We start from the raw sequence: 21,745 nt of genomic DNA, 5'->3' as shown, positions 1-21,745 counted from the left end.
TTCTCAGGTGGTTTCTTTATGTTTCTAAAGCATAGATCTGCAATTAAACTACAATCAAAGAACTCAGACCACATCCAACTGTTAAATGATTGTTTTAATTCTCTTATTTAGTGCATCCTTAAATATTCATGAGTGTTGTAATATTAAAAACTGCTAAATAGTTCATTTAGTTCTTCTAATTAGCACAATGAGTTCAAAGAGAGCTACATCAGTAAAGGTTGCTCTGTGTGGGTGCTGTGGGCCATTCATGATCAACTGTATTCACTTTCCAGGTCCAACCACTGTGCTCCACCATAGTACAGACAGATGCTGCTTTGGGGTAGCAGCATCTTGTATTAAGGGAAACTGAAATAATTGAGAGTTCAAGACGGTGCTTAAGCTTCATGTTCCATGATCAGACTGTGCATGCTCATGCCCTAATTTTATTGATTATTTCCAGTGTGTCTATGGGAAAACTCCTATTTATTCTGAGGTTGCTCAGAATGGTATCAGCGAGACCTCAAAAATATCAAGATATTAAGGGACAATAAGTTACATAATTCTCCCAGAGCAGCAAGAGATCCACAAATGCTTGATTTTCCTGGTTCACGAGTTTTACTGACATTTGAATAATTGTTATTATAAGTCAGAATTGGAGCAGGCCTTTTGTCCTGGGTATCCAAAAATACCTAAATATGTCCTTCCCCCTGAGATCACAGTTGGTTTTATTTTGGTTGTCTATTCAATGCTTGTTGGGAACCCTAAAAGAGAGGGCTAGAAATACTTACAAAGTGTCTCTGTTTGTCACTGTCCCAAATACAGGGGTTTGCATCAAAATCTATAGAAGTCCTAGGCACTTTGGTTTTCTTAACACAAAGGTGAAATTTTTATACTTCAGATCATTCAAAGTACTGCAGTCCAGAAGGGCACGGCTCTTCAGTGATTCTTAGAAGAAGACAAGGTATTAATATGACTTGTGTCTTTACTGCTGTTAAGCAGGAGGTTCCAAGAAACACTAAATGAGAACCAAACTCTGCTCACCCTTCCCATTTATGTCAATAACAGAGAATGACCACCACATGACCCTGTGTGACAAGCTGCACTGTAGGCAGAGACCCGGCCAATGACATCGATATAAATGCTGACAGCCTTAATAATCACTTTTTGCACTGCTGTTAAAATATTTTAATATGATAATTGGATGGTCCTGCTCCTTTGTCTAAAAGCTGAGTTTATTCTGGTGCCATGCTTTAATTTTCTTGCTTATTTCAGATTTGTGATCAATGTTACAAGAAGCCCAAAGGGCCTTTGTCCAGAGAAATTAACCCCAAGCCATTGCTCAGCTTAAGCCTTCAGTTAAATGATAAAACTACTTCACTAGGTCATTTCTATTTTCATCCTATGGACCATCTTTGAATGTTTCTTTTATAACTAAAACCGATAACCTACTTCTAGTCAACATATTACTTAATTTTAGCAATATATTTTTCTAAGAGCATCTTTTTTTTCTTTAACTGGATTTCAGGAACAAGAGCTAGAAAAGATTAGTAAGATATAAAAGAGAGGTTGTATTAAGAAGTCAATCTACTCAGGAATAAAAAATAGTGTAGGAATTATCTTTAAAAAATCAGTTAACTATGAAGAGACTAAAAGACAGGTCTGTTGGCATATTCTTTTCATTAAAAAGTGAAGACAAGGCTCATGATATCATTATGGGCTTTCTAAGTTTATAGTTTACGCTTCTCCCAATATAGGTTAACAAGGCACCCTGTGGATTGGCTTTTTGTATGAGATGACATGGTCTATGGCAGGAATTGTTAGGGCATTAGACGTGGCATCTAAACCCCATTCTTTGAAAAACAATAACAGTGGTAGCACTTCCTGCCCCTTTGTTGATTCGTTTAATGGTTGTGTCATTAAGTCAGTGGAGGCAAACTGCTGGAATCCATGAAGGCATCATCGTTCTTCAGATAAGGAAATACTCAAAGAAAAGCTCAATGAGAAAAGAAACATAAATGCTCTGAGCAACAGGACAGTGAATGCCTGGAAGGTGCACCGAGCCATTCTCAAAACTTCTCTTCTACAATAGAGTAAGAATTACGGTAGAAAATTGAAACACCCAATATTGTTAACAGAGACATCTCCAGGTTATGCAGCTTCAAGTCTAGTCATGGAAAGAGTCTTCCACTAGCATAGAATGAAGAAATGTGTCTTCTGTGTATATTATTTGAAAATCAACAGAGGTTTGTCTTGAAAAAGAAGACAATAGTGAGGAAAATCGAAGGACGGCAATCTTTGCCCTTGATTATGTGTGTTTGTGTGTGTGTGTGTGTGTGTGTGTATGAAAGATAGGGAAATTTCACATTTTTATACAGAATAAGCCAATTGTAGTATGAATGGCAGTACTATATGAGCAGTTCAATGTCTGATGAATAGATGAATATATCAGGCACACAGAAACCAACTTTGCTATAGTTTGGAGAGTCCAAGAGGTAAAACTGCCAGTGTAAACAGGAAGCAGATTGTAACAGAAATGAGTTGCTACTTTTTAAGCCAGGAGTCCAGGGATTAAGAGTGTAAAATGTAGGTTTTTCAGAAGATAATCGGGGGCTTTATTTCAGAATATCAGACATGGATAATGATCAGGAAAGTATTACTGTCAATTACATTCCTCCTGTGAAGAAAAAGTAGCATGTCTAATGTAGAAAGACCAGTCAGGTGTGAGGAAGTGGAAGGTAGCAGTGCCTAAACATGGGAGTTCAAATCACAAACTGCACAAGGCATGAAATGTAACATGAGATCTACAGACAGTAAATAGTGAAGAATCCGAGACCACAAAACTCGTTAGTGATGCCTGTAAGAAGGTGAAACAGAATGAAGTTGCTACCAATACAAATTGCTTATCTTCTTTTCTCTTCCAACTTCAAAGAAACAAAGGCTAGGGAAGTACCTGAGCAGGTACACCGATTGCTATACAGTCATGATGACCAGAATTTGATCTTCAGCACTAACATAGAAAACAACTATCAGAGAAGCAGAGATTAACAGATCACTGAGGTGGGCTGGCCAGCCAGCTTTGAGGCATTCCAGACCAGTGAGAGAACCTGTCTCAAACACAAGGTGTAGAGATCCTGAGGAGGCCAGAGGCTGTTAGAACTACATATAAACATACACATACACTCACAAAACAGCAGCAACAACAACAACAAAATTGAACCAGAAAAATAGAAAACCTCTTAAAAATAATAATAAAAGTTTTCCTTATGATACTTCAAATCTGCCTTCTCTTTACCTATAGTGAAAGTCTGTTTTGTGTTTGCTATTGGTCTTCCCTAGACTCAGATTAGCCCCAAAGAAGGGTGGCAAGTGTACAGCTCAGCGCAGGACCCTGATGGGCGATGCATTTGCACAGTGGTGGCTCCAGAACAAAATCTCTGTTCCCGAGATGCCAAAAGCAGGCAGCTCCGCCAGCTGCTGGAGAAGGTACGTGACTTGTGTCCCCTTTTCGTTAAAATCTTTCTTTCTTAGGAAGCAACTCTGGTTGATGAATATCATGTATTTGTACTGGTTTTAGCTATCTTTTAACATGAACCTTTCAAAGGGGAGTCTCAAGTTTCTGGCTGAATCATCCCATATCTGTGGTTTCCTTACCTTTCATAATCGTTTTTTTTTTTTTCTCTCTACAAGACATCTTAATATCCAGTCAGTTTCTCTCTTCCAGGGCTCAGGAAGCAGGGAGTGTTCTTCCGACGCTCAGAATTCAGCCTTGGCTCTAAGACTCACACAAATCTCTTTGAGCTCATACATTAGACTGTTATTAACCATCTTGCTAGGAAGTTAAAATAATGGCATGAAAAATGCAAGCTATCAGGACAGATAATGAATAATTCCAAGTGTTTATCTTCATTTTCTAAACCATTCCTTTGAACATTAAGCTCTTCAGTTCCGTTCAATGGGATTCTCTCCATAATTTACTTAAACTGGATCCATAACAATCAAATGCAGAATGCCCTTGATTTGTTCCCTTTTACAGATGAGAGTCAGCTCATAAAAGGTTGTTTATGTGTACGTAGGAGGGGGAAAGCCAATGAATGGTTCATTCAACCATCCCCATTCAGACTTGCGCTGTGCAGGGTTCTTGAATACAGGAGGACAGCTGGGGTGGTCAGAGCGAGGCAAGGATGACAACATGTTTGAATGTTAAGTATCACGGAAAGAAAGAGATGAATTAAAAAGTGTGTGTTATAGAGGACACCTTGTTCTCCACTTCACTCTGTGTCGTATCATTTTCATGATTACACGCACACCCCAGACACTAAATTGGAAGTTTTCACATGAGATTGAGATAGCTGGGGAAAATGTAAGCACTTAGCTTCATAATATAAACAAACATTCACGATCTCAAGCCAAGCTACCCCAACTTTCTTTTATCTGTCATAAAGTTTCCTCTGTGAGCTTCATTTAGAAATTCTTTGATAAACAAGATTTTAAAAAGCTGGCTTTCCTGCTTTTATATAAAACTTAGTCTGTTTCTCTTTTCCCTCTTCTTGGAGCTATCATTATCATGTCTCTTTGGTCAAGCCTCCTTTTATGGTGAGATTCCATTCTCCCTGCCCCCAACAAGAGTAGGTGCCATTTTCATTAAAATCTCTGACTGTTAGAAATTATTATAAGCAAGCCGGGCGGTGATGGCGCACGCCTTTAATCCCAGCACTCGGGAGGCAGAGGCAGGCGGATCTCTGTGAGTTCGAGACCAGCTTGGTCTACAAGAGCTAGTTCAAGGACAGGCTCCAAAACCACAGAGAAACCCAGTCTAGAAAAACCAAAAAAAAAAAAAAAAGAAAAAAATTATTATAAGCATATTATGATTATTTTAGTGGTATTGATTTCTAGTCTTGATTATCTTTTTTAAGAATTCAAATATACTGCTTAGTTACCAGGGAAATTAATTTTGGTAGAAGATGGTTTAACCTTTTAAATATATTTTTTTTCCTCTTCTATAAAATTGTATTTCTACTCAGATTACCGACATTCTGCCCAGCCATTTTACTTCCACATAAAATGCACAAGATTTCGTTAGATAGTATAACTTCATATTGTGTTAGTATCAATCAGTACAACAAAACCACACACATTATTTGCTTCAAGAGCCACTTAAAAATTCAATAAAATGTGACTGTTGGGAAGTAGATCATTCTATATGTTGGAACACAAATGCCTGTAAGAGATAGAATGAAATTATTGTTTCCATTTTTACTGTTTTTGCTTTAGGATTATTTTTATTAATTAATGTACCCATTTATTTTACATTCCAACAGGAGTTTCCCCTCCCCCTCCCCCCCCCATTCCCTTGCCTAACCTATCCCCCACCCACTCCTCCTTTGTTTGTATTCAGAAAGGGGCAGGCCTCCCATTGGTGTCAACAAAGCATTCCAAATCAAGTTGCCTAAGGGATAAGCTCCTCCCCTTTTATTAAGGCAGGAAAAGGCAACCCAGTATGAGGAAAAGGGTCCCAAAAGCCAGCCAAAGCTTTAGGGATAGCCCCTAACTCCCACTACTGGGAGTCCCACAAGTAAACCAGGCTACACAACTGTCACACATATGTTGGGGGGTTAAGTCATTCCCACTCAGGCTCCCTGGCTGTGAATTTGGTCTCTCTAAGCTCCTATTGGTTGTTTCTATGTGTTCCCGTGTAATGTCCTTGACCCACAGCGTTGTCCAATCCTCCCTCCCTCCCTTCAGCCATATTACCCAAGCTAAGCCAATGCTGAGCTGTGGATCTCTGCATCCGTTTCCGTCAGAGGGTTCTTTCATGACAATTAGGTTTTTGGACATTCTGTGAGTATAACAGAATATCATTAGACATCAACATGTTGACATTCTTTCTCCAATAGCATTTGGCTCTATCCTAGGTCTCTGGGACACCCAGCCTCTGGTTCCTACCCCTCCAAGCAGTGTCCAGGGTGGGCTTATCTGAGATGGTATGAGTCTGAGGTTGGACTAGTCTTTGACCACTCCCACAATCTCCATGCCAACCTTACACTCTGGTACACCCACAGGCAGGACAAACTGTAGGTCAAAGGTTGTGTGGCTGGTTCAGCCTCCCAATTCCTCTACTGAAAGTCCAGGCAGGTCAGAGGAAATGGTCATTTCAGAATAAGCACCCACCACTGTTAGAAGTCTTAGCTGTGGTGATTCTTGTAGCTACCGGGGAGTTTCCTTTGTGAAGAAGGACGCTTAAAAGAAATCCCACACTAGCCCAGAACTGAGAAATAGACAGTTATTTCTTTAGGGGTAGACTCACAAATCAGAATCCTCTGCTGGAATGGAGATCAGAAACCGAAACCTGCAGCCAGAAAAGAGAGCTGGTGCATGCTCTACATCGGCATAAATAGCATAAGAGGCCACGCCCCAGTGGGTGGGTAACTACTGGCTGGAGGACTTTCTACAGCACCTTTGCACCACATTTTCACCGGAATCCCAAATGACCCCCCTTTCCAGTCATCTCTTTCAGTAGGTCCTCCATCATCCACCCCCAACACAACCCCACAAGTTTTCATTTCCACATTATCCCAGTCCACCCATGAAATCTGTATTATTTCTCTATCTCCAAGAGATCCACTTTGTGCCTTCCTTGTTCTTAGCCTCTCTGGGTCTGAGGATTATAGCATGGTAATCCCTTACTTAACAGCTAATATCCACTTATATATATGAGTAAATACCATGCTTCTCTTTCAGGGTCTGTATTATCTCAATCGGGATCATTTTTTTTCTAGTTTTATCCATCTACCTGCAAATGTCATGATGTCATTTTTAATAGCTGAATAATAATCTATTGTTCAAATGTACCGCATTTTCTTTATCCATTCTTCATTTGAGTGGCATTTAGGCTGTTTCCAGGTTCTGGCTATTATGAATAATGCTTCTGTGAACATAGTTGAGCAAGTGTCCTTGTGAAATGATTGAGCACCATTTGGGTACATGCTCAACTGTGGTATAGCTGGGTCTTGAGGTAAGTCAATTCCCAATTTTCTGTGAAACAACCAGATTGATTTTCAGAGTGGCTATATAAGCTTCACTCTACCTAGCAGTAGGGGAGGGCTCCTTTTACTCCACGTTCTTTATAGCATAGGCTATCATTTGTGTTTTTGATCTTAGCTATTCTGATAGGTGTACGATGGAATCTCAGAGTTGTTTTGACTTGCAGTTCCCTGATGGCTAAGAAAGTTGAACATTTCTTTAAGTGTATCTTGGTCATTTGGGATTATTCTGTTTAGAATTCTCTGTTCAAATATTTATCCCATTTTAAATTGGATTATTTGTTTTTTTTTGGGGGGGGGGCTTTTGTTTACATGTATAGTTGTTTAAGTTCTTTATGTCCATTCAATCCTTACACAAGACATGGTTCATTTTCTAAACTAATATAAAAATAATCTTTTCCTCTCTGGGTCTTTCAATGTGCCTTACCCAATAACCTGTAGAAATGTATCAGGTTGCTTCCACATGGTTTTCATGTCATCCAGCACATCACTAGTGGTCTCAATATTTATTAAGAGATGCTATCACTGTCTGATACACAAATAAATAAATGTTACTGAATATTTGAAAAATACAACAGATTTAATAGCCTAGGTCTGAATGGACCAGAAACAAATATGTTGGCCTAAAATCTTACTGTTAGCTGCATAGTTTTGGGGTATTACTACAGGTGTTCTACATTTCTAGGTCAGTATCTTCTAGCATATGGTTTCATACTGGGATATGGACAACATTTTCACCAATTAAATCAATTCAAGGACACTATACATAGTACTTCACCTTGAAGATTTCAGAAGCAGTGTAACACCATACTTCCTGTAAAGTCCCACAGTGAATAAACTCCTGTTCTTTTCATTAAACCAAAGCTAGACAAGCATATTGAGTCATGAGGATTTGTTTGTTTGCTTACAAAGCCATCTGAGTAACTGGGAGTAAAATTCATTTAGTTATGTTCATTCATATTGATCTCATACATTTTATTCACAAAAACAATCTGTACAAATAGTTTTAAAAAGGATTTTCCGAGATGGGAGAGAATGACTTTGCCGAAAACTATAAAAGTCTGTTAGGTAGAAATTCATAGTTGTTGCAAATATCTAGAAAAAAAAAAACAACTTATAAGAGGAAGAATTTATTTTGACTCACGGTTTTAAAGGGTTTGTTTCACTGTTACTTAGGTCTCTTTTTCCCTGGCTATTATAAGGCAAAACGTCATGAACAGAACAATGCAGTTGAGTGAATTAACAGACAGAAAGCAGGGAGAGGGGACATTGAAACAATATAGACATGAGACAGCTCTTGATGATATACATCTAGAAACTTAACTTCCTCCAGCTAGGCCCTACCTCTTATGTTTCCAGACTATATCAAAATAATGCTGTCATCTAAAAACCAAACCCTGTAGGTGCCATCTGGTGTTCAAAACATAACTGAATTCCAAGCAAATATAAAATGTTGAACTGCAGAATGGCTTCTCAGAGAAGCAGAGTATAAAAAGATGTACAGTTGACAGGTCTGCTTCCTATGAGTCACTCAATGGAGAGTCCATGTCTGTTTCATCAGGAGGCTTGCTGAAATGATGCTCCATCAATACGAGGAAGTTCTTCCTAGGAAATGCTAAAGGCAACACAGAATCAAATCCTGTCCATTTAGACACCTGTAATGCTACACCATACACCAGATATAGTCCTGCAATTATTCAAGGTTGTAGAATATAGATGATGCCAACCAAGTTTCAACAGAAATTTTCTCATTTCATTTTCCCATAACACAAATTAAGTTAAAAATTTAAATGTGAAGTTTGAGTAAAATGTAAAATAAGGGGCACTATTCTAATTCTATTCAGAATATTTCCTCTTGCACATAATCTTCTAACCGTGTGGAATATGGTCAGGTGTAGCAAACCCATAGGAGAATATCAGCCATGCTAATGACGGGTACCTTCACAGACTGTTACATATTTCAATAGGTAGCCAGTTTCTTTAATGCAAATGCTTTTCTTTATTCATGTTGAACTCTAAATGAGGTTAGAAAATTACTTTGAAAGCAATGCTTTTATCCATGATGAAGTTTCCATGAGTTCAGTGTCATCTCTAATTTTGTACTGCACTAAAAATTTTTAAATGAAGCTTTCTGAATATGATAATAATTTTAAATTAAGAAATATTTGTAGCCGTATACTGCTGTGTCTGGCAGTTATAGGGAGAGAAAAACTCTTCCTGAAGTAGTAAGATCCTAATTACCATTATACTATTAGAAACCCAAGATGATTTTATTCAGGAAATGTTTATTGGGCACTTCTTCTGTATCTGGTTCTGTGTAACATCTTGAAAGTAAAAGACGTAAGAGAGCCTCTGATGAGGATCACAGACCAAGGGCCCTTTGCTGACATTGTCCAAGCACACATTGCAAAATGATTTTTAATGTAAGCCAGACTGTGACATGCCTAAAACAGACAGGATGGACATGGGGAGAACTAAGGATCAAGACAAAAGAGGAGAAGGAGGAAAGAAAATTGACTTGTCTGAAAAGAGGTAAGACCTGAGGCAAGTCAGGGCAGCAGAGCCCACTGGCATTTTTAGGATGACAGTTGTGAGGTATGCATCAGTTAGGGTCTCTTTGCAGCTAACTGGTGTGTGCAATAGGCTTTGTAACTTTACCTGATGGAAAACTCTACCTCTGAACAATCATCCATTGTAGTTCACTATTTTTTCAATGAAACTAGCTTTTTGCTAATTTCCAACTGATACATATTTACTTAAAAATAAAGGAAAAGACATTCAAATGTTAAAACAAAGCAATAATTGCAACTCTATCACCTTTTTTGTGCTCATTCTTCGGGGCAATGACTTATGAAAACAAAAATACCATTTAATCAAAATAGATTTATTGATATACCATATACATTCATGTTTGCCTGGATGTCTTTCCTCTTTCAGAAATTTAATGTGAACACCTAATTTTTCCATTACATTTCTTTGTGATTTTTTTCTTAATATATTTTATTATCTTTTGCATGTGTGACTGTATTTGATTTATGATAAAGATTGAATTCTGTACCCATATTGCGTTTATCTCTTAGGAAAACCCTCGATGACCAGTGCATGCTCATGATTTAAAGTCAGCTGTAGAAATCACTTGGGAATCTTGATAAATACTCATACTAATTAAGAGTCTTCCGGGTAGTTCTGGAGTACTGATTTCTGACAAGCTCCTGCGTGAAGACAAAGCTGTGCTCTGAAGACAGTTCTGAAGTACCAGACGGATAGAGATCCATCTTAATCTTTAGAATAAGTTATAATTAGACTATTCTTCATTCAAATGCTTCCCTCTCTTAGAGGCTTCCTTTAGTTTTCAGGTTTTTGTTAAGACAAAAACTAAAGCAGTTATTCTTTCATTTCTGCACTCTTTCTAGGTCACCTTTTTTCTACTTCTAAACTGCCTGGGGCTCAATGAACCTGGGCCAGTGCCACCAGCTTAACATGTGTTTCTGCCTATCTGTAAGGCACTTTGTGCTGTTGCCATTTCCCAAGTCCCTCAAACATAAGCTATGCAACTTAGAAGGTGTTCCAACACCGCCAGCACTTGTCCTGGTCAACTCAGAGTACTTTAAAACAATCATCACAATGGTACTGCAGTGAAATCAGCATGAGTTGATATCAGGCTCAATGAGCTCATCTGGAGGGAATCGAGACTCCCGTGTTTTGGAATAAAGAACTGAGAAGAGACACGGAGATAGTTTGTTAGGAAGAGAAATATTTTCAAGAAAGGAAGTGAGTTGGGTTAGCATGAAGAGTGGGAATTCAGTAGCTATGTGTCTTACCGAACAAAGGATACAGGCTTTTATGCTACACACCCTGGGCTTTTTGGAGGCATTTGGATTTTGGGCTCATTTGCACTTGTATAGGATTTCTTACACATATTCTGTGATGCTTAGCTCTGCAAAATAGTTCATGCATAGTGTGTGTGTCCTTAGCATTTTAAAGCTCCATCCTGGGATGTGTGCTAGTATTATCACAAACAATAGACCTGCTTTAGACAGTTTGAGGACGTTCTGCACCTGCTGGGATGGTGGAATTCAGAGGTGGAGAATGAGCACACCCAGTCTTTCTCTCTGCCAAGTGGTTTCTTCTATAAACTTTGTTCATTTTTTTTATGAAGTCTCCTTTTCACTCTCTACCTTGTTCTTTTGCCTAACAATGATTGAACTCTAACTTTGTTGAACCCATCACTACCATACACTGTTGCTAACTACTCCTGACATTTCAGAGGTAAGAAACAGCATTTTCAGACACATTTTATCTTAACATGCATCACCTTGGGATATTATAACCTTCTGAAGCCTTGGAATAAAACCAATTTTTATTTTTTTTCTAAATCTACTATCTTCTTGCATTTTTGGTCATTTCTAATGATACATGTCCATTTCTAATAAAATGTATAAGTAATTTTCTTTGGCTGAATAATTTGAATGTAAGTAATCTCGTGACAGGCAGACATGCATTTATAGATTTGGCACTTCTGTTCTTCATGCTAATAACATTTTTGATATGTTAGTAGAGATTTCATGTATCCGTAGACAGAGACTAATATACAACCAATGGCTTTGTTTGACAGGTGCAGAATATGTCCCAATCTATAGAAGTCTTAAACTTGAGAACTCAGAGAGATTTTCAGTATGTCTTAAAAATGGAAACCCAAATGAAAGGGCTGAAGGCCAAGTTTCGGCAAATTGAAGATGATCGCAAGACACTAATGACCAAGCATTTTCAGGTAGGTGTGAGTCCTGGAACCTTGTCAGTTCAGTGCGTGGTGCAGCTGGCATGCCATTCAGCAGAAAATAACTATGCCTTGGCCCATGTGTTAAGGTGTCACTGGGGAGTGAACTGTCTTGTCAGTAAAAAATGGCCATTAGCAGCCAGAAACAAATAGAAAACTGCTATTTTTTTTAAAAAGGTGCCCCCACTCTGAGGTATGTGGAGTTTCTGGGTATATTTACATGTGCTTTACAATCTAGGACAAAGGGATATCTCCAGGAAAATCAATAATTAAATCACCAAAGTTCTTTCAAATGAGTCTATGCTCTGTTGAAATGAAAACCGTGAAGGGTGTAAATTATTAAAGGAAGCAATAATAAAAGGATCTTTTAAAAAAAACCATTTATTTGTTATGTATAAAGTATTCTGCCTACACACCAAAAGAGGGCACCAGATCTCATTATACATGTTTGTGAGCCACCATGTGGTTGCTAGGAATTGAACTCAGGACCTCTAGAAGAGCAGCCAGTGCTTTTAACCTCTGAGGTGTATCTCCAGCCCGATAAATTTTTTTAAAAAAAAAATATTTATTTATTTAATTTATTATGTATACAGTGTTTTGCCTGCACCTAGGTAGAAGAGGACACCAGATCTCATTACAGATGGTGTGAGCCATCATGTGGTTGCTGGAAATTGAACTCAGGACCTCGAGAAGAGCAGCTAGCGTTCTTAATCTCTGAGCCATCTCTTGAGCCCCTGATAAAGGGATTTTTAAAAGAATAGTTTTAAAATTTATATAAACAAGTTCCTTTTTCAAGATTGCAAGTGGTTTAATGCCAATTGCCTAGGAACTAGAAATGGAAAAAATGTGCTGAGCATGCTGTGAAGTCTTTATTAAAGATACACTAAAAGTCACTTATTTCAAAAGTTTCTTGGTCTGATAATGACACTTGAGCTGCTATTGAAATAATTTTTCTGTCTTAAAAAACCATTAAGGTTCTTTATATGTAGCATCTTTTTCCCTGCTGTCAACTAGACATTAAAGTTCAATCCTAGTAAAAAAGGAACGACTCGAATTTAAGCTTGCGGTCAAGGGTTTTGAGCATTTTGGAGACACAGAGAATTAGTCAGAGACAAACAGCATCCTTACCTGGTACATTTTAATGTGATAGAAATCATCATGCTTTGGAACATTCTCTGTAGCCTCTGGAACCTAAGAACGGAGGTACAGGTGACAGACAACAATACATAATCAGTTTCAGAAGAAGAAAACAAGGATTCAAAAGTTGACAAAATTTACGAGAGCAAAAGTTAATGTGATTGATTTATGGAATTTGAACTGAAGAGAGACTTAAAGCCAGAAGTAGGAAAAACAAGTTAGAGCGAGTCCCTGGAGACACAATGCAATTGAATATTATAGGAAATAAAACGTTGAGTTGGATGAACAGAAAACTATGGGGAAATGATAAACAGAGAGAAAGAAAGAAAGGGATTGAGAGTAAAAAATCCATGTCAACCAGAATTCATTGAGCACATATACTCTGTGAGGCAGGGCCAGGCCCTTAGAGGAATGAAACTCCAGTTGTTCCCATGCAAAAAAAAAAAAAAAAAAAAAAAAAAAAAAAAAAAAAAAAGTAAGAGGAAACAGACTGTACTCAAACAAGGCATCAGCACCATTTAAGAGGACAGAGAGAAGAGCTATTCATTTGTCCACAAAGATCTGCTGAAGAATTAGGAAACTTTACAGTGTTCTATAGTGGTACTTCATTTGTATTTTAACAAATAAAGCTTGCCTGAAGATCAGAAAAGTAAAACAGCCACACTGGCCAGCCTTACAGACCAAGCAGCAATGACAAACACCTTTAATCCTTGTAACACAATGACAGACACCTTTACTTCCACTAGTCAAAGTAGTTTGCCATAGAAACCAGGCAGTAGTGGTGCATGCCCTTAATCCCTGAACTATAAAACTATAAAAGAGCATTATAAAACAGGAGGAGACAGCTCTCAGTCTCATTCTTAGAGCCAGGATCGGCATTTCAGACTGAGGTAGAGGTAAGAGCCTGTGACCGGCTCTATTACTTTTCTGATCCTCAGGCAAGCTATGTTTATTAAAATACAAATGAAATGCCACTACAGTGTTTAAAAAAACATGCTGCTATGACTTCCTCTCTCAGATATTAAATTGCAGAAAGGATCTAAAATTCACAGAGTTCCAGTGTCCATTTTCAATGCTCAGGATTGGAGGGTAGAAGGTTGAGCAACAATGTGAACCTCAAGTTGTGTTGTTATCGAAGAACAAGGCTGTAAATGCTAAGTGGAAGAGAGAAATCATTCCAGAAAGGATAGCAACAAGAGGACATGCTGCATGTCAGGATACAAAGAACTGAAGACATGGTGAACCAAGGAACCATAAAAACTTCCCTTGGTTAGCAGAACTGGGGATGAAGATGCAGAAAACAAAGAAATAAATTTAAGAGAACAAGCCCCGAACCAAAAAAAAAAAAAAAAATGTCCTAGTGTAAAGATTTTTTTTTGCTTAACAAAATCCATAATGTCAATCACCTGATTGTGATTTTGATTTGTCACAGTTCACATAATCAAAGAATATGTTGGAAATGCCAAAATCTAAATACCAGTAATCATAACAATAATCATTTTTTCTGAACATACATATCCACAGCAAAGTTTGAAGCACTTTAATATATTTATTGATTCAATCATCACACCAATCCTGTGAGACAAGCATTGTTTTGATGTTTTTAATCCCTAGCAAATGAATTGATACACAAACTATGAGCAGATTTTCTAGCATCTCATTGAAGCTTTAGATCAATAAACTTTAGTTTTTTGAACTGATGAACTAATTCTCCAAATTAAAATTAGAGTAAAGGGACTGCAGAGTTGGAGTAGTTAGTTAATTACTTACAGTATGAGAATAAGGACTTGATTTCAGATCCCCGGCATACATGAAAAGGGTTGGGGGATGCGCACCTGTTTCCCCAGCATTGGGAAGCAACAGCAGACATCTCTTGAAGCTTGTTTGCTGGTTTAACATAGTAGGTGAGCTCCCGGATCCATAGAGAGATTCTATTTTAGGAAATAAAAACATAAGCATAGGATGGTTGAGGAAGACGTTTGACATCAATGTCTGGCCCTCACAAAGATATGTATACACACACACACACACACACACACACACACACAGAGTCACAAACATGTACACCCTCACATGTCCACATACTTACACACACATACACATGGAAACATACAATATGCCAATATGCACACCAATACACATACCCACAGCCCCAACCTCATGAGCTCACCCTCTCTGCACCCAAATCAGAGCAATAATTAAGAGTTTCAGCACATGCTTGTGGAAGTCATTTCTTTATGGAGTGACATCATACATCACATTTTCCTCTAGGTACTGAGAAAACATATACTAGAAGTTAAACATTCTAAAACCAAGTTTAAGTTGAAAATTACTCTATAAAAAAACTCTCTTTTGCTGTAAATTTTTCATCTGATGATAAACACTGTCATTTTTTCCTTATATGGTCTTTCAGGAGGGAAGCTATGTTAACCATCATAGTGAGGTGAATTTCTTTTGGCAAGATATTCTGGTTCTTACCAGATCTACATACTAGAAAGTAAACTAGAATGTGATGATTGGTATATTTTTATATATTTGTCAGAGCCTTCTAATAAAAGTCCAAAGTTTCAAAACTGATTGTAAAAAGTCTAGTAATTTTGAAAAGGTTAAAAAAAAAAACTTTGTACTTCGTCAAAGAGAAGAAACTTTCAAAACTTTGACATCAGATTGTTCTTCTGAATACACCCACTGATAGAATGAAAACCTTTCATTGTGGCTGTTATTATAATTTGCAGCAAATGGTATGAGCAAAACGGTTATCATTAAAATTCTAATGAAACAATTGTGTCTCCCTGTAGGGATACTGAAAGATGCTTAAACTAATAGGCTTCTTTCAAGATGAGCCCTGAAATGAGCAACAATCTGCAGTTCTGCCTTTTGACTGCAATAGTTATGAATCTTTCTCATTACTAAAATTCTTTATCTTCCCGTTCAATGTGTATATGTAGACAGAGTCAAAGATTTCTAGATTTATAGAGAATATAAAAATCCCTCTACAAGAAACATTAACGCATTAATTAGGGCAACAACAGGAGTTTCTGCTACTCGAATGTATTCACAGTAATAACATTTTCTAAATGTAATTTTAAAATGTGATTCTTAGCTCCTTAAATAATTACAAATTATGGCTTCTGACAGCACCTAGGGGTTATTCTCAAATGGTCCTAAATTTGGAGCTCCTTCAGTAGATTATATCATCTGCAGTAAATTCACAGTTGAATCAAACTCCGGCAATACTTTTGTTGTCCACAACTCCCAAGTAAAGGGACAGAAGTATGGGGGACAAGGGCAGAAGTCGCCGGTGATGCTGCAGTTGTGGTCCAGTCCTGTGACGACTAGGAATGGAGGACATTGACTGATAACATATACTGCTTGTTTGCATGACAAAAATCAGTGTATAAATATTGAACAGTTCTGGGTAGCTGCTCCAAGATATGCACCTTGTTCCCTTAAGGAGTTAATTCACTAGATGGGTGGGTAAGCAATTCTGCCTTCTGCAATGTCTCCTAAATTAACTATGCTATAAGACAAATAGAGACAGAGTGTGGCTAATGATTCAAAATGGAAACAGCAGCATATATCTCCTCAATCGTTCTGAAGTTTTATATGATTTATCATATGGCTGAGCGTGCTGTCTAATGAAGTTGTCTTAAGATGGATATTTCAAAGGATACAGAACACCTGAGCACAAATAAAAGACAAAGGAGTACAAGTCCATGGCCAGAAACGGTCGTAAGTTCAAGGAGAAAGCTGATCTAGAATGTAAATTTTTCCTTTATGTACTTCTATTGTATGGATAGTCAATAGTTGGATAAATCATTTTCACTGTCTTCTCATAGGATGTTTGTTCTCTTTCCATTACCACCATTCAATACATCATTGGAGAAAAGAATCATGTCTCTGTTTCCTAACTAGATGATACATTGGTTACTTTATAAAAACTAACAGAAAGTAAGACAATACAAAGACCGTGGTTGCTATGATAAGAAGGTTTTTCTAACTATGATAAGAATCAATTTATTTCACATGGCCGCTTACATTATCAAAACCTACCTGACATCAACCAAAAAATAATCAATGAAGAACTCTGAAGGTCTTTCAATGAGCTCAATTACATGTCATATGCAACAAACACAGATGTTTTTTTCTTTTATAAATGACTCTTGAAAACATTCTGCTGCTTTCCACAGGAACTGAAAGAGAAAATGGATGAGCTACTGCCTCTGATCCCTGTGTTGGAACAGTACAAAACAGACGCAAAGCTCATCACACAGTTTAAAGAGGAAATTCGGAATCTGTCCTCTGTCCTCACCGGGATTCAGGAGGAAATCGGTGCCTATGACTATGAAGAACTCCACCAACGGGTCCTCAGCTTGGAAACCAGGCTGCGTGACTGCATGAAAAAGCTAAGTGAGTAGAGTTTGTTCAGTTGCTCAAGTCATGAGCTTCAGTTTCCTTAAAGACTTTGTCATAAAATTGAAGGAATTTATAGTGAAGGGCCTAGTAATAGGGGGTCAGGCCGGAGTTACAGGATCAAGTGTCCCGTAGTCATTTAAGCATGGCTAAGAACTGTTGTTTAAGTTTCTGTGATGTCAAGGTTCTGGATTTCAGATAACTAGTCTGCTGAAAATAAGCAACTGTGTTAGCTACAAATGTTTCTTTTCTTTTCTTTGTGTTCATTTATTTACTTTTCAGCCTTGGAAATCAAACCCAGAACAATTTATGTGTTGAATTTAACTCCTCTGATACGTGTACGCTGACAGTCCATATAGACTAAAAGAATCATACAGTACCATCTGTATTTATCTCTCTTACTTAATAAGATATTTGACTTAACTGAGATGTATCTATAAAACACAAAAAGCACAGCAGTGCCTTAGTAGCTGTGAGGAACTGGTTCAGAGTCGTCCCTCACAAATACCAAGTTTACAATTGTTAAATCCCTTTGTATAAAGCAATATGGTACTTAACTATAGTTTATAAATTCTATCACATATATTTCATGTAACTCCTTTATTCTTTATAAAACCCAATGCAGTCCAAATGCAATGTAGATAGGATTTGGGTGAAAATGGCAAGAAAATTTGTCTGCACTGTTTATTGCAGATCATATTATTTTCCAAATGTTTTTATTCCTGGTTGGTTGAACTTGAAAATATGAAACCCGTGAAAATAAAGAGCAGGCTGTAGTTCTACTATTTCATGAATTCTTTCCAGTTGTCTGGAGTCATTGTCTCCTAGTCACTAGCATAACGACCAGTGTCCAAACTGATGGGGTTTGTCTCAGAAGTAATGGAATTTTTGTTCTTCCCACTATTTAGAACAATTAACCATTTAGCATCACCGAACAGAGAAGTTTTAAACAAAGAATCTAAATTGTAGATAGAAGATAGAGAGATACACAATAGATGATAAATGTATAGATATGTGATAGATAGAAGATAGAAGATAGATAGATAGATAGATAGATAGATAGAAAGATAGATAGATAGATAGATAGATAGATAGATAGATAAGGCAGGCAGGCAGAGAAAAAGAGATATAGATATATGGTAGAAGCATACATGTGTAGATGGTAGATGATAGATAAATAGATATCATATCACGTGTGTGTATGTACAGAGAAACAGGAACTAAAGTAAATAATATCACTGTGTTAGGGTTTGATTAAAATAAGTTTGACTTTAATATCTACATTTCTTGGTATTGGTATAAGTTGGTTGAATTCATCTCTGAGAATCATTTAATTTCATAATCATCATTATCTTCCAAACCAGAATATTAAAGTGTCAAACCATAAACTCTTGGGATGGATGAAAAACAGAATTAATTAACAACAGGACCATTAGCACAAAGGATAGAGGGGGACACTTCATGAGTTCAATATTCCAAAGAATCTAATATCAACTTGCTATAACTTTCAGAAAGACACACACACACACACACACACACACACAGAGAGACAGAGACAGAGAAAGAGAAAGAGAAAGAGAAAGAAACACAGAGAGAGAGACAGAGAGGATTTCAATCTAGTATAAGGAGCAAGAAGGCTCATTCATCACTAGCATCTTCAGTCTTCACAAAAGCCTCTCAACACACAGCTGATTAGCAGAGGCTAGAAATGACCTGGGGACTGAGAATCAAATTTCAACAATTGTGAATGCATTTCCCTCAATTTTCTTCCCCAGTGGAGTTAGTTTTAAGTAAAATGTCACAGGGCACAGCACATAAATCTGAAGATTGAAAATTAAACCAGCTTCCCTGCCTTCGAGGACCTTCCCAAACAGTAAACAAGGGAATCACAAGTCCTGCAGACTATAAAGGCAATATTCAGTTTATTTCTATGGAAGAATTAAAGGTTTGCAGAGAGTAGAAACTAGACAAAGCTTCCACAGCAATGCACCCTTGTGGCCTGACTGAAATACAATGATGTTTTTTCCAAAGTATTTCACTTTCTCCTCTGCGAGACTGAATAGAATAAAGTCCCCTGCGCCTAATTAAATCATATCAGATTTCACGACATGCAGAATATAATTATATGCTTGTGAAAATTTGCCTGATAAAGCGTGTCTAAAACTCTTACACACCCCCTGAGATCACCAACAGATATTTGATAGAGATTATAACCAGGCTTGCCCCCTTCCCTATCCCTACCCCACCCCATTCCCTCTTGCTATTTTAGGGCAATGATTTGGTGCCCTCTAGTGAAACAAGGGATGCATATTTTTTACTAAATCAACCATTTGAGGTCAAGGTGATGAGATCTGTCTAACTATATGTTATGGTGAATTTCTTTCTTACAATGGAAATCAAACTTTCTATGTGTCAGTAGACAAATATGAATACCAAACAAATATTTTTGACTCTGTGATATGTGCTGGCCCTTTGTTGGGTATTTGAAGAGACAAGAAGTGCAAAAGAACATCTCTCTGAGGAAAACAAGCCCATCTTTAAGGAAGACTCGCAAGCACATAAATAGGTAATTGCAGCAAAACTGGGTGCCTACTGCTTGAAACGCAGTATACCAGCTGGTTCACATATTTGTTTTAATCCCTCAAAGAACTCTGTGCTTGGCATTATTACTGGCGATTTAAGAAACACACAACAATTATTAAACTTCCATAGATTTTAAAGGTTATAACAACTTTAAGCCCACGTCGTTCTTAAATTAAAATCAGATTTCTTTCCTATACATGATATCTTCTTTACCCCAAAACAACTTTACCATTTATGTTAAGCATAAACAAATTACAGAAGAAAAAACACTGAAGGAGTCAATGGCATTTTCCACATACCATGTAATGAAACCTTCGTTGAGAGTATAAATTTATCAACTATGTGCATGTATTTAAATATATGCCCAAGGGAGGCATTTATTTATATTTATTACTTTTGCAAAACTATTTTTAATAGCAGATTGTTTAGGTAGCTCAGGAAATATAATTTATTGATTAAAACTACCATGCATCCATCCATCCATTCATCCATCAATTGTTGTGTCCCAGAAAGAAGCATGAGAGACTTATCCTCTGAACCTCACTTCTCCACATGAACACCACATTTTCTTACTCCTTCTTTACACATTTCTCCAAACTGCCTCTTTCTGCATCCTCATTTCCACCAGCCTAATCCAGAGCATTATTCACCGTGTTTCAGTGGGAATCTGCAATGGGTACCCCCCGCCCCTTACTACCTGTTCAGTTTTAACTGAACACAGACCTTCTCTGTGGCTTTAAGTATTCATTCTAATCTTTCCCAAGCACCAGTTGGGGCATCTTACAGTTGTGTTTCAAGCATCTACCTTTAAAACTAATCCAAACACTTCTGCACAATGTAAGCTGGTGATATGTGTACTACATTATTTCCCTCTCCTTCATAGTCCTCAGCAAGCACCACCTTCTGCCCCAATGTCTGACCATTCTATCTTTCACTTCCCATTTTGCCTATTTCAACCCTCTATGACATTTCATTTCTTTACTTTTCCCTGAAGCACTCTTCTTACTTAACTGCTGAAACCCTAACACTTTTCACTGTGCACACAAGACACCATCTCTCTTGAGCAGCCGTACCTGATTGGCCCTGCAAGGATTTGCATTCTTTTGGGATTGTTCCACCAACTTTTTCTTCACTTCCTACAACACTAAGCTTATTCCTCCATTTTACATGGAAAATGCATTGCTTTCGTGGTGTATGTGTGTGTTTGTACATTATAAGGGTGTTGTTCCTGCACTGAAAGGACTGCCCTTGCCTTGCTTTTTTAAGACTTGGAGACATGCATGAAAAATCTCAAACACAGTATGGAAAGCCAATTTCTACAAATGCTTGAAGGATTTTATTTTTAAAATAATTTTCTTTTAACTCATATAAAAAATATGGTGAGTGCATTTGTGAGTGTGTGTGTATTGGGTGTATATGAGTGTATGTGTCATTTGTGTGTAGTGTGTGTACGTGAGTATACATGTCATGTATGTGTGTAGTGTGTGTACTTGAGTGTATGTGTTGTGTACGTATGTACATGTGTCTGGTTTGTGTGTGGATGTGTATGGTATACATGTATTTTTCAGAAAACGTTTGAGGAAAAGAAGATTACAAAATACAGCATGGGTTTTTGTATTGTGTTGTTATTGACTTTTGTTCTTTCCACAATAGCAATTTCAATACTTCATTGGAAAATATGGAATAGTTTACTCTATAGACACCAAACATCTCAGAAGCTGTGATAATTAAAGAAAAGTTCAACTCTGGCTCCCTGGTGTGGAAAAGTGAGATTTAATCAGAAATCCATGGACAATTTTGGAGGATATATCTCCAG

The 21,745-nt window shown here is 37.5% G+C and overlaps 1 protein-coding gene across 3 annotated transcripts in view; it reads left to right on the top strand.

Annotated features, from left to right (window-relative positions):
* Nucleotides 1-21,745, top strand: part of Olfm3 (olfactomedin 3) — a 191,517-nt gene that overhangs the window by 155,599 nt on the left and 14,173 nt on the right. The window contains exons 3-5 of one of the 3 annotated variants that reach the window (XM_041657290.1): nucleotides 3,327-3,462; nucleotides 11,635-11,790; nucleotides 17,124-17,343. In XM_041657290.1, the coding sequence (XP_041513224.1) occupies nucleotides 3,327-3,462; nucleotides 11,635-11,790; nucleotides 17,124-17,343 (512 nt within the window). Of the gene's footprint in view, nucleotides 1-3,315; nucleotides 3,463-11,634; nucleotides 11,791-17,123; nucleotides 17,344-21,745 lie in introns of all 3 variants that reach the window. The other 2 variants (XM_041657300.1, XM_041657308.1) reach the window with 2 other exon arrangements.

The sequence above is a fragment of the Microtus oregoni genome, unplaced genomic scaffold, assembly GCF_018167655.1.
Source record: "Microtus oregoni isolate MIOR12 unplaced genomic scaffold, Mior012 000000F_ref0000247, whole genome shotgun sequence".
In the NCBI taxonomy this organism is placed as follows: Eukaryota; Metazoa; Chordata; class Mammalia; order Rodentia; family Cricetidae; genus Microtus; species Microtus oregoni.
Note: the sequence above shows the minus strand (reverse complement) of the source record. Positions and strands in the feature narration are given on the sequence as shown.